Source organism: Ochotona curzoniae, unplaced genomic scaffold, assembly GCF_017591425.1.
Source record: "Ochotona curzoniae isolate NIBS_2020 unplaced genomic scaffold, NIBS_Ocur_1.0 contig_883, whole genome shotgun sequence".
Classification (NCBI taxonomy): Eukaryota; Metazoa; Chordata; class Mammalia; order Lagomorpha; family Ochotonidae; genus Ochotona; species Ochotona curzoniae.
Window position 1 is genome coordinate 13,717,483 of NW_024466599.1, and position 20,384 is coordinate 13,737,866.

At 48.3% G+C, this 20,384-nt stretch overlaps 1 protein-coding gene across 1 annotated transcript in view; it reads right to left on the reverse strand.

The window, feature by feature from the left end:
• Positions 1-16,254, reverse strand: part of APOB (apolipoprotein B) — a 38,204-nt gene extending 21,950 nt beyond the window's left edge. Inside the window, 16 exon segments of the mRNA XM_040992733.1 lie at positions 1,595-1,786; positions 3,131-3,307; positions 3,851-4,088; positions 4,350-4,561; positions 4,974-5,120; positions 5,224-5,338; positions 5,561-5,788; positions 6,422-6,641; positions 7,984-8,069; positions 8,752-8,876; positions 10,127-10,282; positions 11,302-11,455; positions 13,677-13,822; positions 14,899-15,014; positions 15,899-15,937; positions 16,188-16,254. Coding sequence (XP_040848667.1) covers positions 1,595-1,786; positions 3,131-3,307; positions 3,851-4,088; positions 4,350-4,561; positions 4,974-5,120; positions 5,224-5,338; positions 5,561-5,788; positions 6,422-6,641; positions 7,984-8,069; positions 8,752-8,876; positions 10,127-10,282; positions 11,302-11,455; positions 13,677-13,822; positions 14,899-15,014; positions 15,899-15,937; positions 16,188-16,254 — 2,418 coding nt within the window.
• Positions 16,255-20,384: the final 4,130 nt, after the last annotated feature.

Genomic DNA, 20,384 nt, shown 5'->3' on the forward strand with positions numbered 1-20,384 from the left:
GAATAACATGCCATTTTCAACTGGTAATTCAGAATGTGCCTAAGAATATCATTAGGACAGTGAGCTTTATGAATGTTAAGCATCACGGATGACATGGCTTATTTCTGGTGTTTTTGACTTCATGTAAAAGAGTTTACATGAAGCATGTTACATTTTGGTGCAATCAAATTTTTTAAACCAAGGGGCTAATGAGATAATATATACTTTGTTTTTTTTTAATTAATTGCATTGCATTATGTGACACAGTGTTATGGGCACTGGGATTCCCCCTACCCCTCCCCGAATCCTCTCCCCATGGTGGATTTCTCCACTTTGCTGCATCACCACAGTTCAAATTCAGTTGAGGTTCTTTCATTGGAAGTATTTACCTAGCATAAAGTCCAGCATCTTATTATCCTAGTGGGTTCAACGATTTCTTGGTGAGACCATCTCTGGTCTGAAGGTAAAGCCAACAAAGTATCATCCCAATCAATTAAAAGCCCCAACATAAGATCAACAGCCATTTACAACCTTATGGCATTAATTGACATGGTATTGATTAACAAAATGTTAATAGGAAAATGCAGGTTCTTTACTACTTCCTGTGACTTCTTCATAGACATTTCAATTTTTGGTTTATATTCAACCGGATTTCATACACCTCAAAATGGCTCTAGATTACTATTCAGCTGTCTTGTCTGTTTTTATTTTATTATTTAGCTGTTTATAGTGTTGAAGCATGATTTTGCTGAACTTAGTTGTTTTTCGGGTGGTCTGATCTGGCTTATAACTCTAGCAAGACATGTGTCATCAGTTTAGGTACAGAACATTTTTTTTTGGAGGGGTGTGCAGAGAAATCCCCAATACCCCAGTGAGGCGTAACTAATCTTTGTGTCCTACCTAGTGAGGTATAAGTGAATCCACACTGACCCTTTTGTGTCTGATTCTAAGCTTTCCTTGTTGTTGTCTCTCCATTCTAGGATTTTTTGTTTGTATGTTTGTTCGATTGTTTTGAGGAGTTTCTGGAGTGATCCTAATGGTCATCGCGAGAGAGGGTGGGGACCCAGAGCTGGAGCTAGGTGAGGACCAGAGAAAGCTCGCCTCCCTAATCCCGAAGGACGGATAATATATACTTTCAAAAATAACATTTTTATAAAATATCTGAAGTCTGCTTTCTTATAATTAACATGTTTATTTATCTAATTAGAGCAATTTTTGTATATATTCTCCATTAATCAATTATCAAAAATAAAAGTATAGCCAGTTATATATTTACATAAAATTTACATACATGCATAAAATTTACATATTCTGTCCTAACTGCTATATCGTTTATATATTAAAAGGAACCTTCAGCAAAGGGAAAGGAAGGATGCAAGTGACATTGTTTTCTAGGTGATCAAAATGATGCTCTTACAAGAGAGTGCTAATTTATGAATACCTTAACTTTTTAAAGCTGCCAAAACCTACGGGCCAGTAATCATCATCTTTGAATGTTGAGTCAAGCCTGCCTCTTTGAAGCAGGAACTGTGATTTTCTCTGGTTTGTGGGTTGTGGGAGATTTAGGAAGAGCTCCAGCTATTCTCGTGGGCTCTCATGGGAGCAGTCCACTTACCATTTTGGGGATCCCCTGCAGAGTGCGAGCACCATTCAGCAACAGATTTCGTAGGAGCTGGAGGTCTTGGAATTTGACAAAGCCAAGCTCCTCTCCCAGGATACGCAGGTAAGCTCTGGCTTCGGGGACTTCTTTGGAGTTTAAGTCTCTGAGCAGCTTGTCAAAACTGTGCATAATTCCATTTACCATGTCCTGGGTTTTAAGAACAAAATGTCCAGTGAGCTGTCAGCACTGTCCTACACTTTCACACTTCTGAGGCGGGGCCTGAGCTTGGACACACTCCAGACAGGGACTCAGGAAAGATACAGAAATCAGGAACCTATCATCCCTTGGAGGACATTCCTCTGAACAGACATGAAAAAGACTTGGGATCTTATCAGGGACAGTGATGGTTTCAGAGTTGTCCTTAACTTGAAAAAATGTAGCCAAAGTTTGGAGAATCCTTGTTCTCCAGGGTTCCAAAATCCTTGGGTTCTCCTGTGTTAAAATGGCCCTGAACATACCTGCTTCCCTGTGTAGCGCTTCTCCTTCGACTAGAGAAAAGTGCTATGTGTTTTTGTGGCTGCTATATAAATGTGGCCAAAAGCTTAAAAACATTTGATCCTGGACAGAGATTTCCTTTGGGTGAGAATTCCCAGAGCAGTGCCCAGGTACAGGGAAAGCAAAGATGGATCGACAGACTTAAAATGGCTTCCAAGTCCACCAGCCTGCAGCAGAGGTCAATAAATTAGAAGATGAAGGGAGATCATCAGTGAAAATTGGAGGAAGTGATTGTCTTGCTTCTCAGATTCACACCGGCACCAAAGTCACCCGGGATCTTGTTGAACTGCAGCCTGGGGATTCAGTGGACCCTGGGAGAAGCCGGAGAATCTGCATTTCTGACAAAGTCTCCTACAGTGCTACCAGTCAATCTGCATTTTGATGGACAATGAGTTAAAGATCAAGAAACTCCCAATTGCATAACCCAGGTTCTAGTCCCTAAACAGAGGGGTGTCATTACCAACTCCAAAGCAGAACTTTGGAACCATTAGCTGGCACACTGATATAAGAGCCAAAGAAAGCAGTTGATAATAATGAAAATCTTAACTGAAAATTCCGATCTTCTTGTCCATCTCAGGTGCTGCACTTTGAAGTTTAAATGTTTATTTCATTTAACCTTTAAAACATTGTTTCCTTTAGTTGATCTTAGCCCTTATGGATTGAAAGTAGTTACCTGGGGATGCAGACACAGATACATCTGACATCTAGCAACACATGTAGGTATGCAAGGCTTGAAGACAATCAAGTTAGAATTGAAACCCAGGCTCCAGAATCCACACGCTGCATCATTGTGCTAGACTAGAGCCTGTCACGAGTCCAGTACCCTGGGACGCTTTCAGGAAATAATGGTCTCTATCCCCAGAGGACTGGTCCGTAATGTTTATTACTTCAGTCACATAGAACCTGTGTGACCTCCAGGCTTAGAACAGAACGTTTTGGCATTGAGATCTATTTTTCTTGCACATGGGAAGGGGTGGGATACTTAATAAAACATACCTGCTCACGTTTATCTTCCTTGGTGTAGCCAAAGTAGTCCCTCAAGACTTTGGAAAAAATATCAGGAACTCGACCATCAACCCAATACAAAGCCTTATTGACATTGTCTGGGAAAAATCCTTGCTTTCCAAAAAAAGCTTCTAGTGTGGGCTCAAATCCTTTTCCTTCTAAGCCAATCTGATTTAAAAAAAAAATCAGGCAAGAAAATGCCATTAGGATTATTTGTTGTTATATATTGGCCTCCTAAACCCCTCTTTATATCTACTTAATTAAACTAATATTAATCAATACCCAGGTGGGAGTTGAACTTAACATTTCACACAAGTTGTTTTATTTAAATCTTAGTATCTTAAAGGCAGAACTCATTTGCCTTTCTAGAAGTGGTAACAATTCAGAGAGGATAAATAATTGAACTGGGGATTCAGCATTGAGAGATTTGGTGTTTGAGCCAGATATGATTACCCACTTCACGGATATCCATGGATTTGGGGTTGCATAGTCTTTCTGAGTCATCTGCATTTCTATTATCACTTCAGATGACCCCTAGTGAGTGGAGAGGAAGGTGAGTGAGGAGGCAAAGCAAAAGATATTGAAGAGATGATGCCAACTGCCTGATGGTTCCTGCACCTACCCTGGTGGCTCGTGGCTCCCTTGACTTTCTCCTTACAGAGCCACTCAGAATGGACGAGAGAACCTGTGACTCCTCAGACTCATACATACCTCAAAGAGGTCAGCTGGAGCAAATCCAAAGACACTGAGGGTTGTTTTCAGCATGCTTTCTTTAGGAATGTAATTATCAGAATCGAATATCAGATTTGCTTCAATTTTGGCTGAGACTGGGTCAAATGATGGAAGGGAAACAGATTTGGAAAGTTGATAGTTCCGGGAAAATTTTCTGAAGTCCATGATACTTGGAAGCTGAGATCCTTCGAGAGCTGCTTTCACTAAATCTTTCAGACTGGATGGAAAGAAGAAACATATTTTGAGCTCCCACACCATGTGCCTTATCCACTGTCTCCTGTACTCTAAGTAAAAATTGATTTCCAGGTACAGCTTACATATGTGGATTTCATTTGCCCCAAATTTTAACGTAGGGTCTGCTGCAACTTGCCCTAGAAGTTGGTTGCACAAGAAAGCGCACTGCATGAAGGGAAGGCAGTGGCTCTACCTGAATTGAGGCAGATGGGGACAGGGCACAGAGGTAACGACTCTTACTTACTCTTGGATGTGTGGTTCTTCTGAGTTTAAGATATTGGCAAGGTGGGAAGCAACAAAGTTTTTCACTTGCTCATTCTTTTCCCCTGGGAGAAGTTGGGCAATTTGGTTAATAGCTGATTGGGATGCCTCCCTAATCAACATGAGGTAGGCAGCCAGTCGCTTGTCCGTTGGGGAAGTATAATCGAGCAAAGCCTGAAGAAGGATGCCCTGGACCTGCAGTCGAAAGAGGAGAGCATTAATATTGTCCTTTGGTTGGAACACAGAATATGTATGGCCAACACTGGAATGGCCTGCTAGCTCTCTCTGAGGTGTAGGTGTGGCTTGTCTCTACTGTGTCTTCAAGTGCTGGTCCTTCCTGTTCTTGCCAGTTTTCTCCGCAGCAACCAGCTCAAGGTAGTCTCCCAGAAGATTCCCATTAAAAAAAGTGAATTAAACTGCATCAAAACACAGATGCATTACGGTTTGCAGTAGCAGCAAGTTCAAATGTCCACATGCCTTGGCCATCAAGTCAATAGGCTTGTTGAATTTGCAACTAGAAAAGTTGAAATCGTGTTCTTATGACACTGTCCAAATCCTTGTTCATTTATATAAACATTCCCGTTTGGACCTCCTCTGTGGACTTTACCTCGTCTGTAATCTCCATCTTCCTCAGGGCCTGGATGGCAGCTTTCTGAATCAGCAGCGATTGCCTTGTGCTCTGGATGCATTTTAGGACTGCAGATTTGACTGTTGGTGTTACCTGCTCCATGGTTTTGCCCATATTTCCAATGGCCTGCATTGGAGGAAAAGAATTGGTCCAGGGTAAAGGATAAGTAAGGGATGTGCAGGAAAAGCATCTCAGAAATAATGCAGACGATTCAAAAGCCTGAAAGTACCCTCAGAATCAAGTAGGTGTGGTCTTCATCCCTGTCACACTCAGTACCAATCTGTTCCACCAGGTAATCAGCAATGTCCTGCAGGTCCTGGGTCACTCTGTGGGCTTCGTAATAGCTACAGGATAAGAGAGCAGAATTAGAACTCACCGTTAGGTTTGTCCTCAATCCACACTTGTTCTTGCTGATTACTTATTTCAAATCACTTCAAAAAAAACGATCAGTTGAAAAAGGCAAGGGGTGAGCAGTGAGGCTTGGCAGTGGAGGGAAGCGCACTGCAATCATACAGTTATGGGGCTGTCTCTGCTTCTAGGCAGAGCAGTACAGTATGAAGACTCACCTGTTGACCACTCGGCTCAGTGCATAAAAGGTAGCCCGGCTCTGCTGTTCCTTGGTCGTATTGAAGATCTCCTGTAGCCTGTGCTCTGAGGGATCTGGGATCAAGGCCAGTAGGTAGGTAGCAATGTCTATCAGCAGTGGGTTGCCTCCCTCACTTTTTAGCCACTGGAGAATGTGAGTGTAACACTGGGGCTGTCCGCACTGAACCAAGGCTTGCAACGTGATGGGGCTGAGAAGAGAAACAGAGAGATGTGTAGAACCCATGGTGTGTTTTCCATTTGGACTGCCCCATTTCCCTCATTCTCCTTCCAAATGAAGCCACCTTTTAAGCTCCAACTCAGAGCCTGAGGACCTCGAGTCTTTCCCTGCGAGTCGTGCTCCCTGTTGAAGTACCACTGAGAAAGGTTTGACATAGGACCCCTGGACTTGAAGCCAGAGAAGTCAGTTATGCTTTGCTTCAGGCACAAAAGGTGCCTGGAAAACACTGGCCTTCCCAGCACTTTGAGCCAATGCCTTCACATGTAGAGAATTATATCTGATTTCCTGAGTTCTCTCTTCAGGGTCCTATAAGCTGCCAGAGGGTGCAGATTACTTATTCTCTCTGACTTTACAGCATACACACAACAGAACCAGGACTCTGAAGATGCCCATCAAATGTGGGGACAATTTACCTTGTAATGTAATATCTACATGCTTGCATAGAATGCAGTGTATGTATTGCCTATGGAATTCAAAGCACTGTATCTAGCAAACATTAACCAATTGACCAATTGATTAGCTCTGTTGATATTTAAATGGTTGAAGATTTGACCAGCTGCCCCAGGCTGTATGATAGACGGAGCTGTAAGCCTTAAAGACATACCTGGATACCCGGACCAGCTGTGGCAAGAGGGAGGCGACTGCCTCGCTGCTGAGGCCTCTCAGCTCAGTAACAAGCTTATTGAAGAACTTTGCTCTCTGGGCATTCTGCTCAGAAATGGACAGCTTTCTCAGTTCCTGGAGAGTCTTGAGCACAGCCTCAGCCTGCTTTGGTGGTGATGTGGCTTTGGTATTCTCAAAGGCCAGACCCACCCTCTGTGTGCCTGGAAGAAGGAAGGTGTCAAAGGAATTCTCACTTCTGTAGTGAAACTGGAAATTGGGGAGATATCAGCAATGGAGAGAAGAGAATTATCCTGCATTCAGCGCCTCATAGATTCCTGGCTTTGTGCCAGGTGACTGACCTGTTTTCACTGACTCATCTCAACATACCCACCCGCCACCGAGGATCGATGCTGTTCCCTAGTTTGGTCACTGAGACACAGAGATGAGCAGCTTGCCTTTCCCAAGGAGCCTCTGCGTCAAGGAGGCACAGGTGGGACTGAATCCAGGTCTGTTGGAATCTAGCTTTGGATTACCCTTTGCTGGAAATATCTGGAGGGGAGAGGCTGAGGGGACGTAGTCACAGCTGAGGTAGGACATTTTGGCACTCACCCGCTATTTCTTCTAACTGGATCTACCAGCAGCTCATGGGGAAGGGAGACCTTTCCAGGCAGAGGGGTAAATGTGAGCTTGGAAGTGGTGTGTAACAGGCCCCCAGTTTGTGCTACCTTTATTGTCCTAGGACCTTGAGGGTCTCACTAAGCTTCTCTGTGTAATATTGCCTTCTGTAGGATGGGTACAAAAGTACATGTCTCACACTGCAGGTTGACTATGGACAAGGAAATCAGTGAGGTATTATAAAAAGAAAGGGTTTTGAGGGCCCAGTGTGGTAACCTAGTGGCTAGGGTCCCTGCCTTGCAGGTGCTGAGATCCCATGTGGGCACTGGTTCATATCCCGGCTGCTCCACTTCTTTCCCAATGCCCTGTCTGTGGCCTGGGAAGGCAGTGGATAATGGCCCAGTGCTTTGGGACCCAGCAGCCATGACTCAGAGGACCCTCCTGGCTCCTGGCTTTGGATTGGCTCAGCTTTGGCCATGGCGACCACTTAGGGAGTGAATCAGAGGATGGAAGATCTTTCTTTCTCTCCTTCTCTCTGTAAATCTAACTTTCCAATAAAAAATTAAATCTTTGTTAAAAGTTTTGATAGGCTTCAGTACAATGTACTGTTGGGTTAGGGTTAGACTGGACATCTCTAATGATCAAACCTGGGATCACTATCTGGCTGGGTCCTGAAGATCCTCTCTCACCTGCCCTCTCTCTATAGGGTATATGAGAAACTCAGTTCACTTGAAGTGCTGTTTAACAGTTGCAAGAATCCTTTATCCCACTGCCCTTTGACATTCTGGAAGGAATGTGCTTTCTCACCAGGGGTGAGTCCATGCCAGAATGCCAGAGTCCACTGTGCTCATTAGTCAGCAGACATTTCTAGGGCCCATAAAAGAGTGAAGCCACCACTGACATGTCTGGAACAGACTTCCCAGCATCCAGATGGACAAAGAGTCTTACCTTCAATAAAGATGCGGTTGTTGATCTTAGGTATGTCTTCAAGTTTCAAAGACTGTGTAATATGCACCATCATCCCATACTTATTCCTGGTTAAAAAAAGGTGCACCTTGTATCATGAATGGCCTGATTTCTGGAACTTTCTTTTCTTTCCATCTAGAATGTTTTCTTCATCTCTACTTCTCCCCAAATCCTGTCTACCTTTTGAAGCATGTTTAAATTCAGTCATCCTTGATTCCCTGATGGATAATACTCACTTCCTCCTGATCATACTGGTTGTCTTTCCATCAGGACAAGTGTATCTTATACCCTTCTCCCAGTCTGGAGGGCCAAAGAGTTGGGGTTGACTCTGGGCCTCAATTCTTTTGTATCTCTGATAGCACAACACACAGAATATGGTAATGACTAAATGATTGTCAGTTTTCAAGGTAAATTTTGATATACAAGTGTTTGGTTAAAACTGCAAATCCTTCCCAAAGCCTTTCTTAACCGGGCTGCCCTGCAATGAGGTGTAGAGCTTTTCTGGATCTACAGCCCTTAAAATCTGAATCCAAGATAATCTTTCATTGCTTTTAATTTGGCTTGCATGTCTAAGGGTTTTCCTGCCTTATTGCCCATTAGCTTGAAAATGGGTGAAAGGATGGTCTCTGCTTTGTATCCGTCCATAGCTCCCTTTTAGCCATAGCCCAGTCTACAATGGGACATAGGAGAAGACCATATGGACCCATCGCATAACAAATCAGGGGTCCAACAACCCAACCGATGACTTACTTGTAGGAGAAAGGCAGAAACAGGTGCTGCTCCTTACAGGTGGCTTCTGACACATGCTTGCCCCTGGCATCCAGGGTGTACTGGCAGGACTGGTTGCTGCTGATCAGAGTTGACAAGGGGCGGGCCTGTGAATGAATTTAGAGAACAGAGTGTTGTTTAGAGTGTTGTTGATATCAAGTCTTCTGTCTTGGGCATTTGCCCTCAAGGTAGAAAGAAAGTTCACCACCAGATAAATTCAGTAAAAAGAGACAGGCACTTGGCATTTACGTAAGGCCTTGCATCCTACACACACCCATCCTGTCATACATAGTACCTTGCACAATCGACTGTTAGGTTTTCTTTGCCTATGAGTCTTCCATATGCATACCCCCTTTATTTTTTAAGGTAATGCTTCACTTTCAGCTTTTCCCCATGAGTTATGTAAAAAATACTCTCCCCTTCTTGGTCAGGCCTAGCATTGCTAGTCTGCATAATTCAGTTTATCAATGTATTGGGTACCAGAAGGACTGTCTGTTATTGGCATGTACGTATCTATTATTATTCCTGCATTAACCTGGAAGCTTCCCCAGAGGCAGGTCCATGTTTCGTCTCTCACTATCTTTCCTTGGTATGTCTTAGAGTGGGAGAGAGTATACAACAGGTGATCAGAAAAGACAACTAAGCCAGAGCTGACCATGGCTCCTGCTCTCAGGATTCCTGTGTTTGATCCCAAGGACAATGACCAGGAATGCTATAAGCCCAGCAGTGATTGTGCAAATCTTTCATGTTTACTGAGACAAACTGTAACTCATGGCCAGAAGGTAGTACAAAAGGTTAGGCAGGCTCATGTGATGTGGTGCAATGGTGACCTCAGTTAATAGCAGAGAAGGTCAGTATTGAGGGGGTGGGTCAGCCAGGGGGCCAGGGGGCCAGGGGGCCAAGGGGCCAAGGGGCCAAGGGGCCAGGCTTTGGTCAAGGTTATATTTGGGATTGAAGGGTCGGAAAGCTGGAACACTGGTGGTCATGGTGCTTCATGGAATGAGACAGAGGGAAAGGGAACACAGGTCCTGGGGCTTTTTGGGTGGGCTAAGGACAACCAGTATTTGCACAGGAAGGAATGGCAGGTGGCTTTGTCCTCTTAGGGTAAAGCATTACTCTCAAGTGACAGCAAGTGGTTTCATACCAAGACACATGGGCAGGAGGAAATACAGGGTTCTGGGAAGGCAATCGTGTGTCTGACTTTAATTCTGGATGAGTTAATCATAGGTCTCACAGTCATAGACACCTGCCCGTGTTTTGTCCTCAGTAGCCTGCCCAAAGGTCTACATAAATAATGGGCATGGAGGACTCTACTAGCTGGAACATTCCAGGATCAGTTTGCTCGTGTGCAACTCACCATGCCTTTGATGAGGGCCAGGGGGCTGACACCGGAGCTCACGGGCTGGAAGCCCTCACACTGCTGAAGGTTCCTCTCTGTGGACATCTCAGTCACCACATTTCCTTTCTTTGTCTTCACAGTAACGTGGGTGGAGCAGTTTCCATACACGGTATCCTGTGGGGATGGAAGATACAGTAGGGTACATCTAGTGTGGGCAGACAGTCTTAGGTCTTGTGGGGTGGGTGCCCAGGGAAGGATCCTGGTGGGGCAGGGGGAGGTGGAAAGAATAAGAATCGGGAAGGACTTTCCTTCCAGTCTGCAGGTGGCATTGCTGGTGCTTGGCCAGGCAGAGCTGGGAGAGAGAAAACCAGTTTAAGGATTGCCCTGAGGGGAGGTCTGTGTGGAACATATCTCTGTGTTCTCCCAGTAGTCAGTAGTGTAGAAGCTGGAACAGAGGCCTCAGACAGCCTCACAGGGCTACAGGAAATGGGTGTCTCTTGATAGGAGCCTAAACGTCAGAGCACAGGCTAACAACATATTCCATTGTTTTTGGTAGTTAAAGCTCCATACAGGCTTAGGCAGATGTTGTGGTGCAATAGGTTAAGCCACCGCTAGGGAACACGTGCAGGAGTGCCCGTTGGAGCCCTGGCTCCTCTGTGCTTGTGACTCGGCTTCCTGGTAATGCACCTGAGCATCAGCAAATAATGGCCAAAGCACTCCAGTCCCTGCCAGTCAAGTAGGAGGTCAGGATGGAGTTCTAGACTGCTGGTTCTAGGCCGGCCTCACCCTGGCTATCATAGGCATTCGGGGAAGGAATCCACAGGTGGAAGTTTCCGTTTATGTCTCTCCCTCTGTCTGACTTTCAAGTAAATAAAACCCATACGGGCTTTGCTCTGTTATGCTGAGCAAAGAGAATAGATTCAAACAGAGGCAAGGCGGGGTGGTCAGGAGTCCCCAGTAACTGCTTTAAAGTTAGACTCAGCCTGAGTGGTCTGCTTGGAACTGCAAGACCAGGGAGAGGAGGAAGGACCCCTGGGCACTGCTGTTCCCTACCACTAGAGGCAGGTGGGGCAGTAGTGGGGCAGTAGTGGGGCAGTAGTGGGGCCAGCCATCCACTCAGCAGCCCAGGGGCTGGGCTCAAGCACACAAAGGTGAGGTTCAAGGGTGCTGTCACTGGTTTTCTAAATTCTCACCAGAAACAACTCTTGCGTGTCCATGTTTGTCTCCAGGGGGGCTAGGAGGGCAGAGATGATACCCCTCTTGATGTTCAGGATGTGCTTGGGCTCATCAGCCTCCGGGTAAAGGGACACTTGCTTCCCCTCCACAGCAGTCAGCCTGAGCTCGTGCCTGTCCCAGGGAGAGAGAGGGCCTGGTCACAGCAAGGGCCTGCCTTTGTCCCGTGGGAACACAGCAGGCACCTGAGAAGGCTCATTTCACGCCTCTCTTCTCGCGTGGACGTTTTCCCAATGAGCATGTCTGGTGTAGCTGTTAGCATTCTTTCACTTCTTGCCCCGCACCTCTGCCACACACACCTGTCTCTTCCACACTCCCCATTTGGACAGCCTCATCAGTATGTTTCTGCCTTCTCTGCATTCAAACAACCTCATGCAGATGTGGGCAGGCGCAACTGCAGTCACAGGAAGCTTTAATCCTTGTTTTATTTTGTGTTCTTTTCCCTCCATTTCCCTTTTTCTTTCACTTTATTATACTCTACAAAGATTCAGAGTCACTTGGTATAGCTCTAACACATTGTGACAGCCAAATGATACTCCATTCTATAGCTAGATATAATTTCTTAAACATGGCCCCATTTGGTGCAAACACTTTCTTTCTGGACGTATGTTGGTTTTGCTGCACAAACGATACTAAACTAAGCATCCTTATTCATTGATCTCCACATACAATTGCTTTGGTTTTGTAGGCTGGGGTCTAAGAGCTAAGGGAATACATATTTTTAACTAGAACAGACAGTGCCTGACGGCTCTCACTTCCAGTGGCAGGTGCAGGGAGATACTGCTCCTCACAGGCCTGCCAGTGACGGGCGCCATTGCCATTCCAGACTCGTGCAACCTGATGGGCATAAGATGCTCAAGTTCCCCTTGTTACCTTAGCTCACGTTTCCTACTAGTGAATTTCAGCTGCTCTTCATACATTGGATATCAACTCTGTATTGTCTCGGGCCATTTGGAAGCTCATGTAGACTCTAAAGAGTTTCTCTTGGGGACAATTTGGGATTTCGAGGGCCTGGTTACACCTGCTCTAGTTAAATCAGAAGGAGGAGAAGGAACCCAGGTTCATGTGCTTCAGCCTCCCACAACTCTGCAGGTTCAGGAAGTCCCAGGTACAGTGAGGTGGGCCTGGATACACCTTCCTGGTCAGGAGCTAGTTGTTGTCTTTGTTCAGAGAAGAGTAAGGATGGAGAAAAGGTGCAGCCTCCTCTGGCCCCCAGACTCGCTCATACGCACCTCAGTCTCACGTGAAATAATGTGGGAGGTCTCAGCATCTATGCCCATTTCTGAGTGTGAGGCTTTAGCAAATGAAAAATGCAAGGATGGAGTCATGGAGTGTCTTGATGTCACCAAACCACGCCTGGGCACTGAGTGTATTTAACAAGTGCTGTGACACAGTGTGCTGATCAGTCAGGAGAGATGCCTGCTAGACATGGCACTGGCCTCAGACTGCAGAGGCTGGATACCAGCTCTGGGTAGGGCAGCAGCTAAGGCCTGGGCTCCCCTTTGCCCCACAATGAGCAGACAGCTAGGCCACATAGTGGCACCAGGCCAAAGTGCTGCTGGCACACACACACACTGGAGACCACTGGGCACCAGTCTTGGTTAACTCAATCCATAAACAAGAACTCAGCTGTTGAAACAAACCATCTCAGCTTCACTGTCTCAAGGGTTTTAAAGCATGAGATCTTTTAGAGTCACAATTGAATGATGATTAGGGCATCTGACCAGGGGAGGGCCCCAAACTGCCCTGTTTGTCATGATTGTGAGAGCCCTGGGTTCCCTGGTTACTGGTGGATTCCGAATGCAAATGCTTATGTTCACACACATGCCGGAGATGCATGCACCCAATGCACACACCCCTCAGTGGCCATGCTCACACACAAGGGCAGGCACACATGTAATAACCCAGGAACACACATGCCTGAGGTGAACACAGACCTGAGGAACATGGCCTTGCCCAAGCACACACACACACACGTATGCCTGAGAGGAGCACACCCACCTACCGCAGAGGACATGTACACACACATGTACACACATGCATACTACCTGGGATGAGCACACGCATGGTACATGCATGTCTGAGATGAACACACAGAGAAACCTCAGTGGACACATGCACACAGGTGCACACATGCCTGTCGACACACAAGTGCATGATGAGGTGAACACAGTCAAACCCAACAGAGACGCACACAGAGACATGCACACACCTTCCTGCCTGAGAGGAGCACACGCAAGCCCCCGCCACGCATGCACCTGCACTTCCTCTACACGCTCATGCCCAGCACAGGCGGGATGCCCAGCCGGATTGGACACACAGGGCCGTGCCTCACCTGGCCATGGCTGCAGCAAACTCCTCAGAGGTCTTCGTCTTCCTCAGCAGGGCCTTGCCCTCAGGACTGAAGGCATACACCTCTCGCAGCATGCACTGGCTCGTCCTCAGGATGAAGCTGCAGAGGTGGGGCACCTCCAGCTCGACCTGAGAATGCAGGCAGCATGCTGAGCGTCTCCCTCAAGAATGCCAGGCGCCCCAGCCGGCCCAGGGCTTCCTTGGGTCAGGACACCCAGGGAAGTGCCGAGCCCTGACGTTGCATGCTCGTCGCCAGCGGCCACGGGTCATCCTCGCAGCAACTAGGACCTGGTCCTGGTCTCGCGCAGGGTTAGGTGTTACTTAAGCTAGCCTCTATGCATGGTTAGAATTCTGACCTCCTGTTGGCTCTCCGTTTTCTCACTTTATAAGAGGCTCAGTCTGTTAGAAGCAGCACAGGGAAGCAGTTTAGGAGAAAAGAGGGGAAGCATGAGCGTCATCGTTGGTCTCAGTGACAGCTGCTCCTTGACGTCACCAAAGCAACCCTGTCCCTGTCCAGTAGTGCCTGCTCATCTCTTTTCCATTTTGCCATTTTCCCTTACCGTGGGAGCCTCTCATGCAGCTGGCATGTCAGACATGCACAGAGGAGCAGCTGCCACGGCAGCAGTGACCTGCAGCTGCGCTGTCCGGCACGGGCGCCTTCGCCACGGCTCTGGGTCCCACAAATGAGAAACTGAGTCTTCACTCTAAGTCAGTTGAAACTGCTGCATGTGGCCAGTGCCTGCTGTGTTTGACAGCCCAGCCCAGGGTGCCAGGGCCCCACGGAGAGGAGGGTGCCCGCTCAGCGCTACTTCTCCCCATCTGACGGCAGCCCTGGGCTCTGTTTCCTGCCTGCCTATGAGGACAGCGGAATGCAGTCTCTGTAACAAGTGAGGTTCTATTTTAGAACAGATTGCTGCATGTTTCAATTTCTTGTTTCCACTTGTTCTTAGTAACAGATCCAGTTTGATTATAACAACCACGTGCTTTCCTGAGATGCCCACTTCCTGTAGCTCACCCACCACTACCTTCTCTCCTGTGCTTATCTGAAGTGCCTCACTGCTGATAACCTAGACCATGATGTCGAACTTTGCAGCGGTGCAGCTGCCTTACAGACCTCAGGAGGATCCCAACGCGGAGATGCCAGCAAGCTGAGAGAATGCCAGGGGCTCCAGGCTCCCAGAGTTCCCTTCCCCCAGGCCCCATACCTTGCAGTTGATCCTGGTGGTGCTTCTTGAATCTGCAGTCCCGGGGACCCCACTGGAACTCTCCACCTCATAGTTGTAGAGGTACTTCCGGAAGTGCTTGAATCGAGTGGCATCTTCTGCAATGAGGGGAAACGTGTGAGCCACAGAAGTCACATGGCCACGTCTCACTGAGTCCGTGCGCAGAGGGGCACTGCGAAAGGACCTTAAGTGATTTGAACAGGGCAATGCTCAAGCTCGGGTTGAGGCATAGGGAGGGTGGTGTTAAATAAACTATTTGGGAGCAGAAAGTCTATAGAACAAGAGCCTTTGGAAAAATAACATTTGGTGGCATTACACAAAGAGATGTATTGCTTTTACAGCTTGAAAACCCCATTTTATAATTCCTTTTACATTCCACAAAACACCTGAGACATAGTTTACTAATCCCTACTGGCACCTGGATAACTTCAGGGACGTGCTCCCCCGTCCCACCCTCCGCCCCCGCCATAAGGATTTTCTGGAGGATTCCACCTGCTTGAGAGGACTTCTTTGAATCAATTTGAAGGAATATCTGGGTCCGGAGCCTAATTGCAGTGATAGCAGATGCCCACCAGGTGGCGATGCTGCACCACCAGAGCTTTCCGGAGCGCTTCAGCCCACACCTGGTGGTTGGGTGCTAGCGCCCAGGTCCGCTCTTTTGACCCCAAGGGGTCAGGTAAATAGAGGAGGCGGGGGTCTGGATTTCTGCACAAAGGTTAAAGTCAGCATTTCGTCACCCCCACACTCTAAATCAATGATTAGTCGCTGATAAGTACGACAGTGCTGTCCCAGAAGTGTCCATGGACCAACGGTGACAGCCCCTTCCCCACCCACGCCGGGCTCGGTTTCGAGCATGGCAAGGAAGGCAGTCTCGGTGCCTTGGCGGTGGCAGACAAGCGCCCACGACCTTCCCAGGATCCGGGCCTCTAAGTGTCTCGGCAGAACCGTGGCCGGTGTCCTTTACGCCCGGGAGGGTCCTTACTTGAGCAGCTCGGGCTGACGCCTTCCAGCACTTCGTCCTCTGTAAGAAAAGGAGAAAGAATGCTGGGCTGGCAGCAAGCTTCCCAGGGAGCCCGTTCCCCGCCTTGCAGGGCCACTGCCCAGGTCCTGTCTTTACAGAGAGCAGCAGGCTCCGGGACACCCACTGTGGCCAGGCTCCGCTGCCCCATCCCAGCCCCGGTGCACCTGCTGCCGCCCCTGTCCCATCCAGATGCCCAGGGCCAAGGCCGGGGGTGACAGCACACCCGCCCCAGAGCCCCTCTCGCACTTACGGGCCCGGCCGATGGCAGCGGTCAGCAGCAGCAGCAGCAGCGGCAGCGTGGGCCTGGGCGCACCCATGGCTGACGGTGGGCGCAGCTCGGTGCCTGCGCGGGGCCTCCTGGCCGCTGCCGGGCTGGCTCCTGCTCCTCGGGGAAGCACTCGCGCAAGCCCGGGTGGGAATGTGCGGCCGGCACCCGTGCTGCCTTTATAGAAGGCCCTGCCTCCAGATCGTTGCAAAAGGTGCAAAGGGCACGCGGCCGGGCCTGTTTACTTTTCCACCAAGGCTAACTGGACACTGAGGAGGGGCCAGGCAGGGGGCTCCCCGCAGTCCCCGCCGCAGCCCTTCGGGGCCTTTTGGACCCTCCATTCCCTTCGGGATCTCACACCGAACTTAGGGACCAGCCCACCCCTCTTTTAGCTCTAATGGGAGCCGCATGTGGAGAGTCCTTCCCAAAGGCTGGGCCAGGACATTTTTGGCTGTGTCCGCCATGCTGGTTGGACAGCACCTGGTCCTGAGCGGTGCTTGTGGTTGGGGAAATTTGCACACTGGGGATGTTGGGCAGGGGTGACCTGGAGGGCGTCTGGCCAGAGACCACCAGGACCCTGGGATGGGCCATGCTGACTACACTGGTTCACTACTTGGGCCCAGGTGCCCGCGGCCTACGAAGGCCCACAGAGAGCCCTCTCCTTGGGAACCGTCTTCTCGGGAAACCGAAGAGAGTTTGCCGTAGGGCAAAAGGACCTGCACGCTCCCAAGACCCAAAGGCCAGAGGCAACGGGAGGCAGGCATGAGGGGCTGGACACAGCCTGCCTTCCTGGGCCTCCTTGCCCAAGGAAACACTGGGGAGGCCTCGCTTCCCTGCTGGGTGGCAGAGGTAAGATGGCGTCAGGGGGACATTTCAGCCACCAGGGATAAAGGGTCCCCTACGGGGAAAGTCTGAGGACACCTGCTGGGACCACAGTTCTCCTGGCTTTGGCTTAGGGAGCAGGGATGTGTACACAGGAAGCAGGCTTGAAGGGGGCAGAAGAGCACTGATCTTGCAGATTGAATGCTGGGGGAGCTGAGGCACCTGTTGTAGAAGCCAGTACTTAGGGCTACAGCTCATCCATTTTGGTTGATTTGCAACATGCCTGTGGCACAATGTTGTCTGGATTTTCTGGTGGGCTGACCGATGGTTCCAGAAGGATCAGATTGGAAACTGTTGCTGTGTACAGGAAATCTCTGCTCCCTTGGTGGAGACTCACACCATGGGGTTTGTTCTCTTGCCCAGCCCCTGTCTCCATGCACCAGCCCTGGGCAGCTAAACTCACCCCAGGCAGCAGTCACTCCGCGTGCACAGCGTGTCCATGCTGAAAGGTGGGCACCGCAGAGGTCTCAGCTCAAGGCTGTGCGTGCCTCTGCCAGTGAATAATGAGGAGTTAGAAAATACTGAAGACCGTGGGGCCCCACCTCTTGGGGAATTTTACTTGAATTATTTCTGTGGCCTGATTGTCACAGCACTGGCTGCTGTCAGTGTTTAAGGGAGTGGTCCCACTGCCATGCACAGCCCCTGTAGGCACAGTGGCAAAGGATATTTAGAAGCAAAGTCACCCAAGAGGATGGCAGGGAGGAATTCAGGCTTTCTCTCCTGGATGCCCGAAGCAGCATTGTCCCCCAGTTGGGAGCCAGAGGCAGTGCCACTTCTACTAGTTGGAAATTAAAATGAATCCAGTAACTCGGACACAGGAAGAAAATGTGGATGTTTGGCTGCCCCTCATCTGACTGCCACCATTTCTTTCTTTCTTTATTGTGTTTTTAAAGTTTTACATATTTTTATTGGAAAGGCAGGCTTTAGAGAGAAGAACACAGGAAGATCTGTTTGCTAGCTCACTCCCCAAGTGACTGCAACAGCTGGAGTTGAGCTGATTTGAAGCAAGGAGCTCTTCCAGGCCTCCCGTGTGGGTGCAGAGTTCCAAGGCTTTGGGCCATCCTCTACTGCTTTTTCAGGCCACAGGCAGGGCGCTGGATGGAAGTGGAGCAGTCGGGACTTGAATCAGAGCCCATATGGGATCCCAGCGCACGCAAGTGAGAACTACGTATCATGCTGGGTTTGACTGCCAGCATTTCTAAAAAGCAGACCTGGCAGCACTGGGCTCAGTGTCCCTTTCTTTCCTGCTGGCCTCGGAGTCTCCCGTGGGTTCTGTTAGGAATTACACTAGATACCGGAAGTGCGCAGTCGCGGGTGACTGATACTAGTCGTTAGCTGTGTGTTCAAGTGGAAGGTTCATGGAAAATGCACATTGGGGGAAAAATCACATGTGTCTCACAGTTTACTTGTACCCAAGTCGATCTATCTTTGAATTTCACTTCCTGCAAATTTTTGAAGTCTTTTGTATGTACAGGGACCTGTTTGAGTGAATTGATCACAGCCTGTGAATAAACAGACTGACAGAACACACATAGGAAATGCAATCCAAGGAAAGGAAGCAGGAGGGAAACGGGGCTTTGGGGAGCTGTGACTGAGTGCTTACTTGGTTGTGAAGATCCATCAGCTTCCAGGGTGTGTGGAATGGAGACCCTGCAAGTGGAGTTCTCCCCAGGCAGGCAGCCAGATGACCCATAAGTCCTGGTGGCATGCAGATTAAACTCAGTCACTAGGACTTATCAGCTCATGAAAGCAAAGTCCTCCTGTCTCACTCTAAGTAGTCAGAAGGCTCTGGGTGACCATTAGGAATCCACCTGACCAGCGGAATTTCAAGGAATTAGATAAGGCTGAACGGCCCAGTGACATCCATCTTGCCTACTCAGGATCCAAGCCAAAGTCAGGCAGGAGTAGAAGCTGTTAGGTAAGGCTCCCATCATCCCAGCATTCGGAGTGGAGTGCAGCTGACACAGAGAAGTCATAATTGCCAAATATGAATGAATGAATCTGTGCCATTAAGTCCTACTCCACTGTTTCCAGGGTATCCGTGATGCTTAATACATATTGCTAATGGCAGACAGAAAGGAAAAACAGCAGGGTACAAATTATTGCGAGCTATGATGTTCAAGAAAACTCATCTGGGAAATAGAGACCAATATGGACGATGATTGATTTAGCCCATCTCTTTCCTGCCTCTGACAGTATTCTAATTGCAGATGATGCCCAGAAGCTGAAAAGTAACCTTCAAGAATTGTAGCTAACCCAGGTCCATTGTGGTCTGTGGGTATTGATAAGGAGCATGCACACACACACACACACACACACACACACATTCACACACATGAAATACAACAACATGTACATGTAAGTGAGTGGTTCAGGTGGGACATGGTCAGATGGGCCAGTGTCAGATGCGGGCATTACAGGTGGATAACTGATTTCATGAGAGGAAGGAAAAAGGAAACGTTCCTCCCTTGCCATTCTTCTAAGCCAGAGATTAAGATTAGAGTGTTGAGCAGCCGTTCTTAGTGGGGTGAGAAGTCAGGAGTCAGCAGGGTTCAATGTGCAGTGAGATCCCATGTGTATGAATGATTGCTGCCTTGACCTGTACATCCTGGTATTCTACCCTCCCGTCATGGTTCTGGCCCCACCTCCTGCGAAAAGCCCACGTTTGGGGGCAGTCAGGTAGACTTCATGGTCTCTGCCCCTAGCTGTGGGTCACTTTCTACGTAGAATGAATCGTAATGGGGGCTTCATGCACACTATCTGTTGTTCTCCTAAGTTTGTTTTTACATATATATATATATATGTGTATATATTTGGTAGCATTCTTTTTTCATATATTATGTATTTTCTTGTCCCCCAGAGAAGCTTGGAAGGCAAGAATCGTGTGAAGTTTGTACTTTGAACCCCTTCTTTCTCTCTCCCTAATACCTCTGGGAGTAGATCATTGGAAAGGAGTAAATACCATGATTACAATGTAATGTGGTCCTGGTAAGGTGGTTTTCTTGTAGATATATGTGATTTATTTGATTCTTTCTTGAATTCTTATTTTTTCATTTATTTAATGTATTTAATAGGCAAAGGGGTAGGGAGAGAGAGATTTTGCATCTACTGGTTTACTCCTCAAATGCCCCCCGATCAGCCAGGGTCAGGCCAAACTGAAGTGAGGAGCCAGGAATTCAATCTTTGTATCCCATACAGGTGCGAGGAATTCGCCTACTTGGGCCATTGCCTCTCTTTCCCACAGTGTCAGTTGGCAGGAAGATGGAATGGGAAGTAGAGCTAGAACTTGAACCCGGGACT